The sequence below is a fragment of the Siniperca chuatsi genome, linkage group LG16 (genome assembly GCF_020085105.1).
Source record: "Siniperca chuatsi isolate FFG_IHB_CAS linkage group LG16, ASM2008510v1, whole genome shotgun sequence".
In the NCBI taxonomy this organism is placed as follows: domain Eukaryota; kingdom Metazoa; phylum Chordata; class Actinopteri; order Centrarchiformes; family Sinipercidae; genus Siniperca; species Siniperca chuatsi.
Genome location: NC_058057.1, coordinates 3,140,287 through 3,158,232, shown reverse-complemented (window position 1 = coordinate 3,158,232; position 17,946 = coordinate 3,140,287). Strand labels below are relative to the sequence as shown.

General features: G+C 41.1%; 2 protein-coding genes and 2 long non-coding RNA genes across 4 annotated transcripts in view; 2 read left to right on the top strand and 2 right to left on the bottom strand.

Moving 5' to 3' along the window:
* The window catches only part of nt5dc1 (5'-nucleotidase domain containing 1), an 88,373-nt gene extending 73,813 nt beyond the window's left edge, over positions 1–14,560 (bottom strand). The window contains exons 1-6 of the mRNA XM_044168796.1: positions 14,142–14,560; positions 12,584–12,675; positions 8,863–8,934; positions 8,619–8,728; positions 8,399–8,478; positions 8,224–8,305 (exon numbers count right to left, since the gene is read on the bottom strand). Coding sequence (XP_044024731.1) covers positions 8,224–8,305; positions 8,399–8,478; positions 8,619–8,728; positions 8,863–8,934; positions 12,584–12,675; positions 14,142–14,234 — 529 coding nt within the window. The 5' untranslated portion in view covers positions 14,235–14,560. The remainder of the gene's footprint in view (positions 1–8,223; positions 8,306–8,398; positions 8,479–8,618; positions 8,729–8,862; positions 8,935–12,583; positions 12,676–14,141) is intronic.
* Positions 1,765–8,103, top strand: col10a1b (collagen, type X, alpha 1b). Its single transcript, XM_044168794.1, has 3 exons — positions 1,765–1,911; positions 2,515–2,647; positions 5,634–8,103. Exons 2-3 carry the CDS (start codon positions 2,530–2,532, stop codon positions 7,487–7,489), a joined length of 1,974 nt encoding a protein of 657 aa, XP_044024729.1. The 5' UTR covers positions 1,765–1,911; positions 2,515–2,529; the 3' UTR covers positions 7,490–8,103.
* Positions 14,561–15,686: 1,126 nt separating the features above from the next.
* Positions 15,687–16,654, top strand: LOC122862926. The gene is made up of 3 exons (XR_006374877.1): positions 15,687–15,927; positions 16,052–16,103; positions 16,240–16,654. It is a non-coding gene; the product is annotated as an uncharacterized LOC122862926 (long non-coding RNA).
* Positions 16,655–16,799: 145 nt separating this feature from the next.
* LOC122862927 lies at positions 16,800–17,847 on the bottom strand. Its single transcript, XR_006374878.1, has 3 exons — positions 17,710–17,847; positions 17,550–17,630; positions 16,800–17,113 (listed from the first exon to the last, which is right to left on the bottom strand). It is a non-coding gene; the product is annotated as an uncharacterized LOC122862927 (long non-coding RNA).
* Positions 17,848–17,946: the final 99 nt, after the last annotated feature.

Genomic DNA, 17,946 nt, shown 5'->3' with positions numbered 1-17,946 from the left:
TAATTTGGACCAATTCTGAGCGCTTAAAGGTCCAGTGTGTAACATTTAGGAGGAGCTATTGGCATAAATGGAATATAATATTTATAAGTATGTTTTCATTAGTGTATAATCACCTGAAAATAAGAATCGTTGTGTTTTCATTACCTTAGAATAAGCTGTTTATATCTACAGAGGGAGCGGGTCCCCTTCCACGGAGGCCGCCATGTTTCTACAGTAGCCCAGAACGGACAGACCAATCACTGGCTCTAGATAGCGCCTTCGTGTTTTCCGCGGCCACCGTCTATCCTACGTGCTTGGAAGGGGAGGGCGAGGCGAGCGGTATTCAAATGGTTGCAAACTGCAATTTCACCGCTAGATGGCACTAAATCCTACACACTGGAACTCATTATAATTATTTTATTATTATGAAAGACAATACATTCTGATTTCAATGTTTTTGTCCCAAATAAACACAGTACTACATTACATTACTATTTGAGTGTATAAAAAAAATACTAGCCAGACTATGGCATATATGCATACATTCACAACTGTGAGCCCTCCAGTACAACTATAGTTATATTCCAAGTTCCTCTACTGCTGCAACTCAGTGAATCTAAACCGCAGACTAGAGGCTCCTCTGGTCAGCAGAGGATGAAGCAGGTAGCAAATTAGAACAAAACCTCACTTCTGCCTCCTGGTGTCTTAAAGCTGCACTGTAGATCCCTGCAGCAAACCACAAAGCAGTTTGTAAAAATCACAGAGACAATATACAGACATAAACCTGCCAGCATCATGATAGGCTTTACTATGTGAAATTTAAATCTGAACACAAATCAAGCTGGTGGTGAGTTTAGAAATTCATCTAAATTAGTGAACACTGCCTGCTGTCTTTCAAACCCAGAAATTACAGATAAAAAAGAAATTCCACAACTTTCCAGCATACATTAAAAGCTGGGTGTAATTTCAGATTGAACCAAAACTGACCAAATAGCTGTCTGGTATGTGTAGTCTACCACAGCTTCACCAGTACAGTCTTCAGACAAGAGGAACATATTGCCACACTTGCACAGAAAAACACCCTGTCACAAGCCACTTAAATGGTAAATAAACTGCATTTATATTCTTTTCTAGTCTACCAACCACTCAAAGCGCTTTACAACACATGCCAACATTTACCCATTCACACGCACATTTATAAACTGATGGCAGAGACTGCCATTCAAGGTGTCAACCTGCTCATCAGGAGCGGTTAGGGGTTCAGCGTCTTGCTCAAGGACACTCCGACACTCTCTCTGGAGGAGCCGGGGATCGAACCAGGAACCTTCCGATTATCAGACGAATGCTCTACCTCCTGAGTCAATAACATGATATTTTTAGCAATAAAGACCTGTGTTTGTGCAGTTAAAAATGCAAATCCATCCTAAAAAAAAGGACACTAAGGCAGGGAGTTTAACAATCCTGATTCATGTGAATAAGGATGTTAACTTTAAGACCTGTGCGACAGCGTGCCACAAATTTAACAGCAGACCACCCAAGCAAGATAAATCAAGAAACTAACTTGTGAAAATGTCACCCAAAGGGAATTTGACATGAAGCCCCTTGCCGCTGCACAGTACAGATAGAGAGAACCAGATAAAGAGAGAGGAGACATGGAGGAGAAGGAGGACCGTCACCCTGAAGTAACAGGCCTCCTGAGGACATGGCACCCATTATTAAAGATGACATCAGAGCAGGGAGGGCCTTCTACGTGAGGTAGATCCTCCACGATGCTGGAGACCAGCTCAGTATAAATACCTTGAGCCCAGTGCCCTTGGAAGCAGCAGCTGTCGCTCAGACAGGCAGACTCCACAACTAAGGATATAACAGCGCCGCACCGGGACAGCAACCTCCCAACTCCCCCACTGTTTCTTTGGAGCGTAAACCTTCCCGGTAAGGTGGCTTTTTTCTGATTTCAGGTTAGTGCACAGGGGATTCCCAACTGCAGGCTCTCATTGAAGGGAGGGTTGCTGGTGGAGTGCTGTTGGTTGCTGGCATTACAAGTGTAATGAGCCATGTGCTATGACTGGGTTTACACTGGAGGAGAATTTGTGCCTGTGACTGTTTTTATTTAGATTAGGAGAGATTTTTAATTCCTCTATGAGCCACATTGCTTGTTTGCATTTTGTGAGAACTCTGGACACAACAAATGTTTAATTACATATAAAGAAAAATCTTTTGTCAAAGGTGTTTTGGATCCTTTTAACAGAAGCTGCTCACTTCAGGAGGGCAAAACTGACTGATGAGTATGATCTGGCCGGTTTGGAAATGAAAGATTCTAACATTTATTTTGCAGCTATCGCCTCACTCTGACTGTTAGAATAGCTGATACAGTTACCATTCTGCACTTTATTACCACTGCCAAGTGCCAATGAAGTGCAAGAGAGGCACTTGCCACTGTGAGCCATGGTCTTGGTTGCCAATTGTCATTAAAATCAAAAAGAGAGGGGTGATGCTATACATGAGTTTTCTCATGAATTGATTCTGTCTTTGCAGGTTTAGCTTCACAAGATGGACCTGAGGGTAACAAGCATTCTCCTCGTCCTCCTAGCTTTGGCTGAGGCAACTCCTGAGAGGTACTACCATGTGCCAAAAGTGAGCAAGACTCCATACCCTGTCAAGAGTCATGGTGAGTCACATATGTCTTCTCTCACCAGAGTTGTTCATGTAAAAACTTGCAATTATTTTACTATAAGAACAATCATGACAATCTAGTGATATGGGGATATGCTGCAATTAACACAAATACAGATGGTTGAAATTCAACTTGGGCAAATAAGCAGAATAGAATAGAAAAAATGCCTGCATTTATGTTAAGTATAATAATTCAACTCCAGTCAAGCCCATTGTTCATTTTGAAGCACTGAAGGCAGCACAGTAAAACTGCTTTCAGACTGTATCAGCTCCATAATCCATCTGTTTTTGTGGAACAAATAAAACTAATTTAAAACAAATGAAACCGCAAAAGATGACACTTCTGGTGGAATTTATAGTACATATGCTTACATACTTTTAATTATAACTCAAGATGCTGAAAAACAAGGGAGCAGTCATAAACCAAAGATGTTTTAAAGCAATCCACAAATTAAATATAGAGTTACAGCCTACAATTCCATATCAGTGCACTTAAAAAAGTCATATGATACACTCCTCGCTGTGACCCACAGTCAAATCAAATTAAGGCCATAACTTTAACCACTGATCTGAAAATCATGATAGCCTATGTGAATTGGCGATGGCTGTGAATGTATAGTGGAAATATGGCAGCTTACTGCATCATTTAAAGAAACTGACAAATAAGACATATTTCTTAATTAACTGCAGATTCAACTAATTATCCTAATCATCATTATCATCACTAATACTCTGACCTTTTAGAAAGATCCCCTCTTATGCAACCTGGCAGACTGTTGGCACATACACATCAGTAAATGAGGCTGCCAAAACACCGCCCTCCTTCATTAACTTTCATCAGGGTGCACACCCAGCAGATCCAGCGGAAGGCTGTGGTTGAACTGGCTGAACTGCTGTGAATCTGTCTAACTGTATATAACTGTGAGGTGGGGTATAGCTGTAAAAGAGCACTTGTGCTCTGAATAAATAAAGGTTAAAGAAGGAAACTGTCACTTTTGCATGTGTCATAAAAAAAAACCCAAAGCAATGGTCATGATGTAACTGCCACGATGATGTATAACACTATATTTTATATCCCACCTAAACAATGATTCAAATTTTGCGTTCAGTAGTGGAGAATTTATTTCTCCAGTTTTGTTTTTGAAGAGGTTCTGATGTGGTTTGACTGTGTGCCTCAACATAAAAATAGAATCGAAAGCCGACAATGAGAGCTCAAATTTGACAAATCTCCAAAACAGATGTTGTTACCACGTCGCAGGCACGCCCTAACAAACTGCATTGTGGTATTAAAAATCACAACACACAATTAGAATGAAAAAACACAGACTGTGCAGAAACGCTCTCATGAGTTCAAATAGTAAATCTAACAAACAAAAAAACAACAAAGCAAATTTACTGTAGCTTCACTCTGCAGCTGAGATAATTGAGACAGTTTTTCCAGTATCAAGGACAATGAGTAAGAAAAGAATTACAGAATAAAGCCTCATACTAAGGGGGCATTTATTGAAGGCAACCAAATTAAGAAAGGATATTGGTACTACACCGAATATAAGCATACCGTAATAGTACTTTACAGTGTTAACAGGTCACACGTGGTTCAGCTACTGTGGCCAGTATCATCACCTCCAGTTTGTGGTGTTTCTGGCAGCCAAATAGTCCACTTCTGGCACAAAAATCCCCTGTGCGTTTTCAGGCACGGCCTTATGTGGCTTGAAAATGACGGCCCTGTCAAAACATTTTCTTCTCAAGACAAAAACATTTCAAAAGAGAGGCCAACACTATTGGATTTGATTCTTTGACAGGTCATACTTCTCTTTTGGCAATGATGCATCCAGAATTGTAGTGTATAAAGGAAAGCAGTGTGATAGCAATTTTATCAGAGATGCTCTTTGTGCACTGTTAAAAAATATAGTGTCTATATTCTTAATATAGTTACCAATTCATATATAGGTAGTCTTGGAAATAAAATATCTAAGACTGTGACTTTAAATAGAAATCAAAGACATGTTTAATGTCACATTTGCGCTATGTAAATTAGCTTTAAGCTAACTAGTAGAATACATAGAATGGAACATTTATGTTTCATTTTGTAAGCCGTCCCTCACAAATAAAATGAAATAAAATAAAATCCTGACAAATGATTTAATAAGAGAGAAAACAACTGGGTGCCTTGTTTTTTACCTCCAGTAAAATAACAAACTTACGTTATACACCAATTTAGTGCATATATATGCACTAATGCAGTACCTTGCCCATAAACTCGACGCTATGTGGCAGGAAATGCATCAAGGTGATGTTGACAACTTGCAGACCACTAACTATACATTCACGGCCATGGCCAGTGCAGGAAATTAAAGGGTGTAGTATAGTGCGGGCAAATTAAACTAAGATGCACAGGAGCTGGAGTGCTGGGTCCCATGCCAGCAGACATAAGCTTGGTGAGAACCTCACCTCAGACCAGTGTGCTGTGACTATCCTAGGAAAAAAGGAGTGCTGCCCCACAACCCACCCTACAATCATAGGGAGTAGTGTTTTAAGTCAGGTTGTGGTCTTATGGTGAATACCAAACCTTGGGCTATTCAAGGACCAAGGAGGCATCCAAATTAATGTATTAAAGGCACACGAAGTGAAATAATGTGGAGAGAAATGCTTAAAAATGAAGCCATGTCTTGTTCATATACACTCCTTTTCAGTTTGTCATTTCCTTGGAGAGAACTAAGGATAATTTTTGTCTGTATCAATTTTTGTATGCTTCTTTGGGTATTTTCTATATTCATCTACAACATCATATAGAATACTGTGCAGTACCCATTTTACATTTTAAAGCTCATGATTCATTACAACAGACTGACAGTTCACTAAATATATAAACATCTAACTGAACCAAACTGATCTAACAAAGATACCTGTGACATTATGGTATGTGCATCGTATTAGCTGAATAATTACATCACATGTCTCTGTAATTATGTAATCCCTAGCTGTTGCAGGCCAGACAGGTCCTGCAGGTCCTCCAGGTGAGCCAGGCCCAATGGGACCACCTGGACCTCCTGGAAAGAGCGGTACAGGACATACTGGACCACAAGGCCCACCAGGACCTCCCGGACCCCCTGGCTACTCTCAAGCAGGTAAACCTGGTTCCCCAGGTGGCCATGGAAAACCAGGTAGCCCTGGTCTCCCTGGTGAGAGAGGTGCACCTGGTGCAACTGGACCAATGGGTCCCAGAGGTGCACCTGGTACACCGGGAACACCTGGACCTGCTGGACTTTCTTCTGTTGGAAAACCCGGCCCACCCGGCATCCATGGGGCAATGGGACCAAGAGGAGAGCCTGGTTTGAAGGGACACCCTGGTATTCCTGGTCTTCCTGGCAACAAAGGAGAGAGAGGCATTGGAGTTCCTGGAGTTCAAGGACCATCAGGTGCAGTTGGACCAATGGGCCCATCTGGTATGCCGGGCAAACCTGGAGTTGGTAAACCTGGTGCCCCTGGCTATCCTGGAGAACCTGGCAAGGATGGCATGCCAGGAAGAGATGGCACTCCTGGGCAAATGGGTATGGTAGGGCCAAAGGGTCACACAGGAGCTCCAGGCACAGGAGCACCAGGGAAACCAGGCCAGAATGGTACCCCAGGTATGCCTGGACCTATGGGGCCTAAAGGTCCACAGGGTCCTGCTGGCCAGCCAGGCTCCCCTGGCATGCCAGGTGTTGGCAAAACGGGTGAACCTGGAATACCAGGTAGCAGAGGAGCCCCCGGTACTTCAGGAACCACTGGTCAGAAAGGAGAGCCAGGCCCAACTGGTTTTACTGGTCACCCAGGTGCTCCTGGTCCTATTGGCCCAGCTGGTCCACAAGGTGCAAGAGGATTCCAGGGTGAGGCAGGCCCACAAGGACCCAAAGGCGACATTGGTATGGTAGGTGCACCAGGCCCAAGGGGAACTAAAGGTGAGCAGGGAGCTCAGGGTTTCACTGGAAAACCAGGTGTCCCTGGAGCAGTAGGTCCTTCAGGAATTCCAGGTCATAATGGTCCTCAAGGTCAAAAGGGTGCACAAGGCCATGGTGGTGCCCCAGGACTTCCAGGTGCAAATGGCATCCCAGGACCAAAAGGACACACAGGCATCCCAGGAGCACCAGGAAAAAGTGGTGAGAACGGAAGGCCAGGACCCATGGGACCAGGTGGCCCCCCCGGTCCATCAGGTCCTCCTGGGCTTAAGGGCCATCCAGGTCTTCCAGGCCCACCTGGTCCAGCTGGCTTGACAGCTAAGGGAATTTCTGGTCCTCAGGGTCCACCTGGAATTCCAGGTGCCAGAGGTCAGGATGGTCAGCCAGGCCCTTCCGGTCCTCCTGGTCCACCTGGCCCACCAGGAGAGGTGGTTTACCACCACGAAAAGAGCATGCCAATCAAGTCCCATGAGGTTGTGATGTCTCATGAGATGATGAAGGCCCCCATGTCTGCCTTCAGTGCTGTGCTGACCAGGGCCTACCCTCCAGCTGCAACCCCCATTCAGTTCGACCAGGTTCTGTACAATGGGGAGCACCATTATGACGCCCACAGTGGTGTGTTTACCTGCCAGATCCCAGGCCTCTACTATTTCAGCTATCATGTGCATGTCAATGGTGCCAATGCACTGGTGGCTCTCTACAAAAACGAGGAGCCAGTTGTTTTCACCTATGATGAGTACAACAAAGGCTTCCTGGATCAGATGTCAGGCAGTACTGTTCTTATGCTGCATGCTGGTGACAGAGTCTATGTCCAGGTCCCTGATGAGGAGAGTAATGGTATATTTGCAGCAGATAATGTTCACTGCTCTTTCTCTGGGTTCTTGATTGCCTCAACGTGATTTCACAAATCCAAATAAACCTCAAAACCTTACAAAACATTGAACTACTCAGAGAAATAGATCAGTTTACAAAATTCCAAATTGAGATCGTAGATTAAAGAAAAATATGGTTGTAATTTTTACAAGTTTAACTGCCTCATTAGAATCTTTACAACAATAAAGTCTTCAATTTGCTAACAAATGACTCGACTGACAGAGGTATTAATTCTGAGTAAAATGTTTAAATATATAGTTCAAATTGATTCCTTTCCCAAGTTCATCGTGTGTACCTGCAATTTTAAGAAACATTAAACAATATTGGAAGATATCTTAAGTGGTGCTTTACAACTGCCTGTAACATTTACATGTCTTTTATTTGTGTTTGTTTTTATTAATGTCTGTTGTTTAAGAATTTTCCTGTAATATACATACAAAAGACACACAAAACTGTTGTACTATATGTTATTAGACATCAGCACATTCTCACAAGCACTGTGACCAGCCAAACAACACAGAATGAGAAATTTAAACTGCATTTTTTTTTTCAAAACAACTATGTCCCATTGGATGTGTTAAATTATGTACCACTTACTGACCAAAACACAGAATAAAAGTTCTAGTTTGAAAAATAAAAATAGCCTCTGTGTATTGTTCACGTGTGTGTTGTTCTTCTCCACAGTATGGGTCCTTGACAATAAGGTATTAGAAATAAGCAATAAACTAAAATGTGTGCTGCTTTGGAATAAAAGGCGTACCTTTGAATGCAGATGTGTTGTAATTGTGGTCGATGGCAGCAACCATGTCTTTCCAAAAGTCGGAATTCACCTCATTTCCTCGCTATTCACAAAAACATAAAGTTACATTTTAATATGGTTTTTCCACATGAAAGTCACAACCACTAATATGAAACCATACCTTATCAAATATTACCTTATGCAACATGTCCACAACTCTTCCACAGAGGAGAGCCCCGGGTAGATCAAAGTAGTTGTCGTAGAAATAGTATTTTGCTGCAAAGACCAAAACAAAAGATAAGTAAATCAATGAAATCTAGTGACAGGTGAAAAAATCCCAGATAATGCACATTAGCCTACTTAAGAGCCAACGGCATACAGCTATTACGTAATAAAGATGGATATAAACATTATACCAGATCTTGTGAAGGAGGTATTGAGGCTGTTGAAGTGCTTCCACTCCCTTTTTGGACCATAATGTTTGATGATCTCTTCTGTGCTGAGGTCATTGGTTCCATGCGTCGCTCTAATCAAACAAGAAATTAAACTTTTTCATTATTCCACTGTGAAGGTCTGTTGAAAACAATGAAAACTTTGACAAAGGAATTGAAAAAATGCTTTGGAAGCAGATCAAATACATTTCCTCCAGCAAGAGCATACCGCAAGACAGTTCCATCTTCAGCAAGCTTTACAAGGTTTCCATCCTCCAGATCCACCACTAGCCCCTTGAAACTGGACACAAAATTAAGCATGTTATGAATGCTGTATGAACAAGGCCTGTTAACATTTGCTTGCTGAGCCACTGCAGATTATTTTAAATGACATGAAATGTAAAAATAAAATAACAAATGGTAACAAACAATAACAAACATTTTTGGCGATAGACTTTTTGGCCATATAACCAAATTTAATTGAGAATATCAATTTAATCACCATTGGTGGAGGAAGTATTTAGATCCTTTACTTAAGTAAAAATACCTATATCCACACAGTTAAAATACTCAAATACAAGTAAAAGTCCTGCATTGAAAATATTACTTAAGTAAAAGTATGTAAGTATAATCAGTAAAATGTACTTAAAGTATTAAAAGTAAAAGTAGTCAATGCAGAAAAATGTCACCTGTGACACTATTATATATTATATCATTAGATTATTATTACTCATGCAATAATGTAAAAGCAGTATTTTACTGTTGTGGCTCATTTTGAATTATTTTGTATAGAACTGCAATTAATGATTATTTTCATTATGGATTAATCTGCTGATTATTTTTTCCATTAATCAATTGTTTGGTTTGAAAAAAATCAGAAAATAGTGAGAAATGCCGTCACAATTACCCAGAGCCCAAAGTGACACCTTCACAATACTTATTTTGTCAAACCAATAGTACAAAATTCTATATTTGTATGTTTTGTATGCAAAAATGTTCATTTGTAAAGTAACTAGTAATTAAAGCTATCAAATAATTGTAGTAAAGTAAAACATACTATATTTCCCTTTGTGGGAACTGAAGTACAGTACTTGAGTAAATGTACTTAGTTACATTCCACCACTGTTCATCACAGTGTGTTCAGTACAGATAGATTACATATACATTTGTTTCAGTACATTTCATTGAGATAATAAGGTATTATGTTGAATACACACTTAAAGAAGAGGCCAGAGCAAAATTTGAAGCAAAATTATTTTAAAATATTGATTAAAGGTTAATCAATTCAAGCCTGAATGCAACTCAAGAAGTCTTGATCTCAAATCTACTGGAGTTTTGCTATTAAAAGTACTTAAGGATAAAATATATATCATCAAACACAGGACTATCAGACAGGAGACTGGGGTTCATTTCATGTGAAACCAATAATCATTGTTGAGAAGACAAGTAGATTTGGTGCCTAAACCTAACCAAACTGAGACCGTCACCCAAAATGTTTCTCAGCAAGATTTTTTTTGAAAGTCTAACCAGACGTTGCATACTTATTATTGCTAACTTGACCGCGGAATGAGAACGTGTTGAAAACGTGACACTGCCACGCCTAGAAAGAGTTGAAATGTGACACTGCCACAGTGTACCAGCGGGTGTATTACACGCTTTGGCGTGATACTGGGTTGCAGCAGTAGACCGTCGGAAAGTGATAGTTTAGCGGAGTATCTGATAAACAGTGCCGCAAAACTAGGAGCACCCGCAGTCAGTTTCACAGCGCTGTTTAGACACACTGGAAACAAATCTAAAATGTTAAAATAAATCATATTCCTGACATCAAAATACTGAGTGAAGTTTAGAAAGAATGAAGAACACAGACATTAGTCAGTGTCAGTCCTTCCTCCTGTTCTCTGTGGAGGAGGGACTGGTTTGTCTCAGCCTACGGTCTTTAGCCCCAGGGCCCATTTAATAACGGGTTTAGGTACCAATCCCTACATGAAATGATTTTTTTTTATTCATCACATCTCAGGCAGTCTTTTGCGATGTGTTTATCGCGCATGTTCATATGCGATTAAATATTAATTTCAAACCCAGTAGAGTGTATATTCAGTATTTTAGTAGGGGTGGGTGATACCGCAAAATTTGGTTTCGAGCCGATACAAAGTAATACAGGGCCAGAATCGCCAATATCAATACCGATACTTTTCATTATTAAAAGAGGCTTATGTACTTTCATGTAGAGCAGTGTGTCATTTATGAGGTGAATGAATCATCAATAGGCTAAATCCAAAGGTTAGCAATCATTGTAAGATTATCGTGATAGAATTTCTACCTGCCACCTGTGAGACCCAGATTTGATACACACATCACAGTTCGCAACGTTTTCATTCACAGCTGTGAAATAGCTCCAAACGATGCTCCTCTTTCGTTGAGCCATCACTGCAATTGTGTGTTGGAGTGGAGTGGAGAAGCAAGTACATGCACTCAGATGAGTTCACGACAACGGAACGTTGTAGAAGAGAGAAACGGATCCCTTTTTTGGTATCGATCCTATTGACACTAGAATCGATCTTCAAAATGAGATGTAGTATCTGTAGTATCAATATTTTGGTATCGATCTGCCTACCCCTATATTGTAGGTCTTTTCCGTGTCAGAACCTGAGTGAACGAACTACACCTTGCCATAAATGTGCAGACTGAAGCTGAAAAAACTCTTTTGTTACTTTCTTTACAATATGTTTTATATATATATATATATATATATATATATATATATATATTTAAAAATGAAAATAATATTAAAAAGAGTACAGTCTAGACCTGCTCTATAGGAAAAGTGCAATGAGATAACTTCTGTTATGAATTGGCGCTATATAAATAAAATTTATTTGAATATAATATATATATATATATATATATATATATATATATATATATATATATATATATATATATATATATATATATATATATATATATATATATATATATATATATATAACTGCAGGGTGTAAGATGCTGGCAGGGAAAGCATACATGGAGCGCCATAACCAAGTAGCTGGCATAGTGTCCAGGAACATCTGCACGGAGTATGGACTGGAAACTCTGAGGTCAAAATGGGAAACACCTCCAAAGGTGGTAGAGAACGACCGAGCCAAGATCCTGTGGGACTTCCAGATCCAGACTGACAGAATGGTAATGGCGAACCAGCCTGACATCGTGGTGGTGGACAAACAGCAGAGGAAAGCCGTTGTGGTTGACGTGGCGATACCAAGCGATGGCAACATCAGGAAAAAGGAACATGAGAAACTAGAGAAGTACCAAGGGCTCAGAGAAGAGCTGGAGAAGGCTTGGAAGGTGAAGGCGACAGTGGTGCCCGTGGTCATCGGAGCACTCGGGGCAGTGACCCCCAAACTGGAGGAGTGGCTACAGCAGATCCCTGGAAGAACGCCAGACATCTCGGTCCAGAAGAGTGCAGTACTGGGAACAGCAAAGATACTGCGCAGAACCCTCAAACTCCCAGGCCAAAAACTTTTATCAAGATCTTGCTGATGCAGTGTTATGTATTATGCAGTATTAATTAATGTGTACATACTGCCTATATCCTGTGTGTTCAGTAATATGTCTTTGTGTACTAAAAGCTTGTGAATATTGAAATGAAAAAGACAGATTTCAGGAATGCTTCGGGTCCTGATAGAGTGACATCCCAGTGTGAATATTGGATTTTACTTGGATTTGGGTTGGCTAATGGCCGACTAATAGTCAACAAAGCAAAGGAAGAGGCATGTTTATCAGTGATGAAGTGCAGATTGGTACACTGTGATTCAAAGACTGTATTTTTAGCCACAAGTATTAGATGAATATAGTCTTAATATCCGTGAAAGATAATTAGGTATTCATTATACCTCTTTATGGCTTTATTTCCACCTAGGCTGGGGGAACGGCTGCTGCTGCTGACTCACCAGAAATCCCAGGTAGCGGGGGTTAGGTTCAGCAGGTCCTTGTCATAGCCTTTATGCTCCACCAGATACCTGGCAAAGCTCTCATAGATCAGCTGCAAAAACAATGACGAGATAACATCACTCACTGCAATGAGCAGCACAGTCATAATACAAATGCCAACAACAATGAAATGCAACCACGCGCCACTGAATGCCAAGAATATGCAGGTTTTTCTCCAACCAGTCTACAACGGATGATTTGCTGATAATGTCCTCCTTCTCTGGTTGAAGGCACGATGATCAGTGAAATCTTAAACTTTCTTTCCAGCTCACTAATTTTGACACGCAACACAGTTCACAGTTTGAAGACATGACATGTATGAAAGTATATATACAGTATATGCTGGGAGGAAATGTGGAAAATGCTTTATTGTTTGAATATAATCCAATCCAAATCCAAATCCACGCTTCATTTTAGCTCTGTTTCGCTCTTCTCCAACTCCTGATATATAGCCGCTAATTTTGCCTGTCTGCTGACGATTTGGTGCCGAGCAGGTGGTGTACAGTGGGTTTATCAGAGCTTTTTCACTGAAAACAGCTGCCTGGGGCTGCTGGAAACAGCATAGATGAGGATGTATGGGCTGGAAAACCAAAGCAATGAACTAAAGAGAATAAAAAGCTCCATAGGGCTGAGAGTAACTACAGAATTGGGGTTAATTCACTACCACACCTGTGACATTACACATAGTCATTTGATCAATTGTTAATATCAAAAATATTGATTAGTGCAGCCTTAAGTTTAATCAAGTAATTTCAGTCATTTATGGGGAAGTAACTCATGACTGGAAAGTTAGCATCTCTGTCATTACAACAATATTCATTATGCAGTTTTCACTGGTCTTTAATGCACACTGGATTTTAAGACTGTATCTGCATAGGGACAGGTATTTCAATTAAATCAACCAATTAGTCGAATAAATCAGTAGTAGTCAGCTGAGTATTTCTTTGTTGGGCAACCCTTTGGGGTTCCCTATCCTAGGCTACTTAACTGACAGGATTAGTAGACATACATGGGACATGCATGGATAGCATAAATGAACTCCAGGCCTAATAAAACAAGCCATAACGATTGGCTGGGATTCAACAGTCATTTATGTTGTTTTTTTTTCACTCATGTGTCACAGAATTTAGCTAGACCCTGTGAGTCTGCAGTGATTGTAGGTCATAATAATAGCAAATACATTATAATACGAGAAGATACTGTTTCCAATAGGCCTCAAAGAGGATTTAAAGACATGTATGATCATCACCGCCGACGTTCAACCTGTGAGTCACGCAGTGACTGCAGCATCAGGAGCATCGCATCACCTTGCACACATCTCTCCATTCAGCCACTAACCACAGCACTAAGCATTTTCAACACAATGTATTCGTACAGGCAAGACAGAATTGACGAGTGACCGTGGAGCGTATTGACAGCTCCGTGCTATTTTTAATCCAGATGTGTTTGCGGATCGATGCGCCACGGCCACCGTATGATTAAGTACTGGAGCTAGCTGCACGCGCTACACACACTCACCCTGGACGTCTCCTTCAGATGGTAGCGGCAGAGCGTGTGGTCCAGGTCGAAACCGATAACATCACAGTCCGACAGGCTGAAGTATTCGCTCATTGTAGCTGAAGCTGGGGGAACTGCAGGGAAAGCGCTCCGGAGCCTACGTTAGTGTCCACACATTAACTTGTGCACAGCAGCACGACAGTACGGATGTGCCGATGTCTGTGTGGCGACGGGGATAGGACTGCAGTCTATAGACGCGCTGCTCAGTCTTCCCTTACGGTACCGCGAAAAGAATTCACCAAGCCGGTTTTCCAAAACCCGAATCGATTATCACTGAACGGTTAACGCCAATAAGTTGTCCTTACGGAGCCAGAAGTTAAACTCCTGTGTGCCAGAAGAAGGCGGCAGAGAGGCGAGTGCGCGAGCGTGCAGTGCTTCCGGGTGTGTAACGAAACCGTAACAGACAGTGTAAATGCGCAAAATGAATATGGAAAGCGCATTCGAGTATGCGGCTCTGTAAAACACTGCTAGTTGGCCCTGGGGCATACATTAGCTGCTGGAGCCCTTCTCGCCCTCTTGTGTGCAAGGTGGAAAGTCAGTGTTAATACAAAAATATTGATTATGGCTGCTTTAAAGCTGCACTACTCAATATTGTTACATGAACAATGGGTCAAATGACCCAAGTGTAACGTGAAAGAAGTCGCTCATACTGATGAACCCACAATTATCACCCAACTCTGCAATTTCCCGCAGCTGGTTTTTCAGCAACAACTTTTGGAAAACTTTACTATTTTGATTCAGTCTCACTGCTGTCATCGACCTTCGAGCAGCAGCAGGCAGCTGTTTTCAGTGATAAACCCTCTGTACACCTGTCCAGTGAACATCTAGCTAGAGCTCCAGATATTTTCCTTGCTGTGGGTGACTTGGACTCATGATCTCTACTTTCACCAAAGAAAAATAAATTCAGACATCTTGTGATCATAATAGATATAATAGATATAGTGTTGAAATTGGTCATTGTCTTGATTGTCTTGTATATAAGCAACTCATGCTCTGAGTAAGATCGCTATGCAAAACACACCAGCAATGATATTTTAATAAAAATATTAATTATTATTATCTAATAATTCTAAGCATCTCACAATTATAAGAAAACTATCTAGTTAACAGTTAATAATAATAATGACATGCAAGCCCATTTCCATCAGCAGAACAAAAAAACCCATATGAAAAGTTAGGAATTATTAAATAAAAAGACCACAAAAGCAGATCCTGCATTGTTACCTGATGTTGTGGCACCTTGCTCACCCCTAAGGCCTTTGAGTTATTATCTAATGATTTAGATTTATTATCTCTTAATTGTGACATAATTAAAAATGGACTTACTATCGCACATTTTTTTTCTTACTCTCCCATAACTTTTACTTACTATTTCAAAATTGTGATTTACCATGATTATTAAAGTCAGTCCTTATATTTTATCTATTTTTTTCCTGGCAGAAATTGGCTTCCATAATGATTAGTTATGAGAAAAATCATTGAAATCTATGATAACGGGAAAATGAAGACACATTTCATCCAAATCCCAAGTCATCAGCTGTGCTTGTCCTCCAATAGGGCCGACAGGGGCCCTATGACGTCAGCGGGTCCGCTCCATTTCAGTGCGCCGGTGCACCGCTTAACTCGTAACGGCGAGGGCCAGGAAAACCGTTTAAACGGAGTGTAATCTGTCGGCCAGCGGCAGCAACCACGTGGCTGTCAGCTGACAAAACAAGTGACAATGTCGGCCTACAGGGCAAAAGCCATGGTAGCTTTCCTAGTTGACAAATAATTGTCAGCATGGGCAGTAATGTTCACAATATGATTTTATGCAAGCCTGAATGACATGCATCAGTTCTCCGTCTTATCAATCTCCATTTACATTTGTACAGGCCATGTGCCATGTGTTCTTCATTGTTGACTAAATACAACTGCGGAATGAATGTGAGTGTTTTGTTCATGTCTGGTGTCTAAATTCAAATATTGCCTAACTCTTAACAATTTGTCACCCTGCAGCCTTCTCCTCCCTCCTCCCCTGTGCAACCTTAAACCTTTCTTCCATCTGCTTTTGAATCATCAGTTGCCGACTGACTCTGCGGGATCGTCTGCTGACGTTTCACCGTACTGCACCACCTGTGGCCGGGGGTTTGGTCAGACGTGAGACTCCTCTGCACTACCACCTGCAGACGTCATTGTCAGTGAACAAAGACTGTGTCCGTTTTTCTGGTAATAAGAAGCGAAGACCTCTGTTGTTTGTGGCAGCGCCGCCAGCAGCAGCAGTGCAAGTTAAAGCGAGCTCCCATTGCTCCATCTCATGCTCACATTCGACATCACTCTGATCCAGTGGTGGAATAAGTACATTTCCTCAAGTACTGTACTTTTTGAGTAACTTGTACTTTACTTGAGTATTTCCATTTTATGCAACTTTATACTTCTTTTTCACTACATCTCTCAAGGTAAATATTGTACTTCTCACTTCTCTAAATTTGGTGCTTTTGAATTTAATTGAGTTGATTTTTTCTGATAAACTAAGTGTTCCTTTATGTGTTGAGAAAATTCTCCCACTTCTTAAACTAAACCCCATCTGCAGCTGCCTTCTGATCATGCCCTGCCTTACAATGACTCTCATTGCAAAGGTACTGAGATGTATTACAGTTTATTTGTAGTTACACAATTACACCTTGCTTTTTGAAATACATAATTTGGACCAAATGCTATATTTATCTATAAGACTGCTTGTTACGGCCCGGCCTGGCCTTCTCCGTGGCTCCCGCCTTGTGTTCTCTCCTGCTGTATGTGTCTCCTCCTGCAGGTAGTAAGTGGGTGCAGGTGTGCCAGGTTGCCTTGATAGCGTCCCACAGCTGGGTGTGAGGTGAAGAATGCTGCAGTCTCCATCTTGGATGGCTCCCTCTTCCTTCACCAGCACTCTGCAGATCACCAGAAACCCCTAGACGCTGATATTTTTGTCATTAATGTGACCACCCATTAATGTTGCTACACTGTGAGACAGGTGTAATACGTTTTGTAAAAGTCATTATGTCAGCTATATAGAAATATATAATACTGTTCTGAAGCATACAATGACATATGAGCATAAAATGCAGTGTTTGTGAAGCCACTTTGTTGTATTAATTTTATATGGTTGGATCTAGTTTGGGCTGGATCACTAACATTTCTCATTTTGATAAATTCCCATTTCACTGCTGTGAAACGTGAAGGCACAAGACATTCTAGTACCTTAGAAAACCGGAGAACACACGGCTGTTGCAAAGCAGTGGGTAAAATTAAGGTGTAGCAGCACTTGCAATAAGTTGCATTAAATACATTGTTGGTGTTATGTACAGGAAGTCATTGCACATGGAATGAGTTTAAGAGTAGACTAAGCTCTACCTCAGAATGCCATGTTGGTTGGATTTGGCTGACTGTCACATGAAAAGTTGGGTGTTGCCGGATTTTATTACTGGTAGGGAACTGTAGGCAGAGATGAATTTAGAAACTACAGCATAGCAAGTATGAAAAAGACTGTAAGTGATTGAAAATATATTTTTACCATAAGGAAAAAACGCCTGAAAAGCGGTGTTTTTGACAAGCAGCGTTTTAATGTAAACCACTATAGCGCCGAAAATGGCGGCGAATAAAACGGCGTGAAAAACGGCGTTTTAATCGCGTGGAAATAGAGGCGTTTAATGGCACTCTGGGCTTTCCATACTCAGACTCCGCCTACTTAGCGCACCGCAGGCGCACGTCGGCGTGGTGACGCTCCGCTGAACGTGAGCCTCTCCCCATT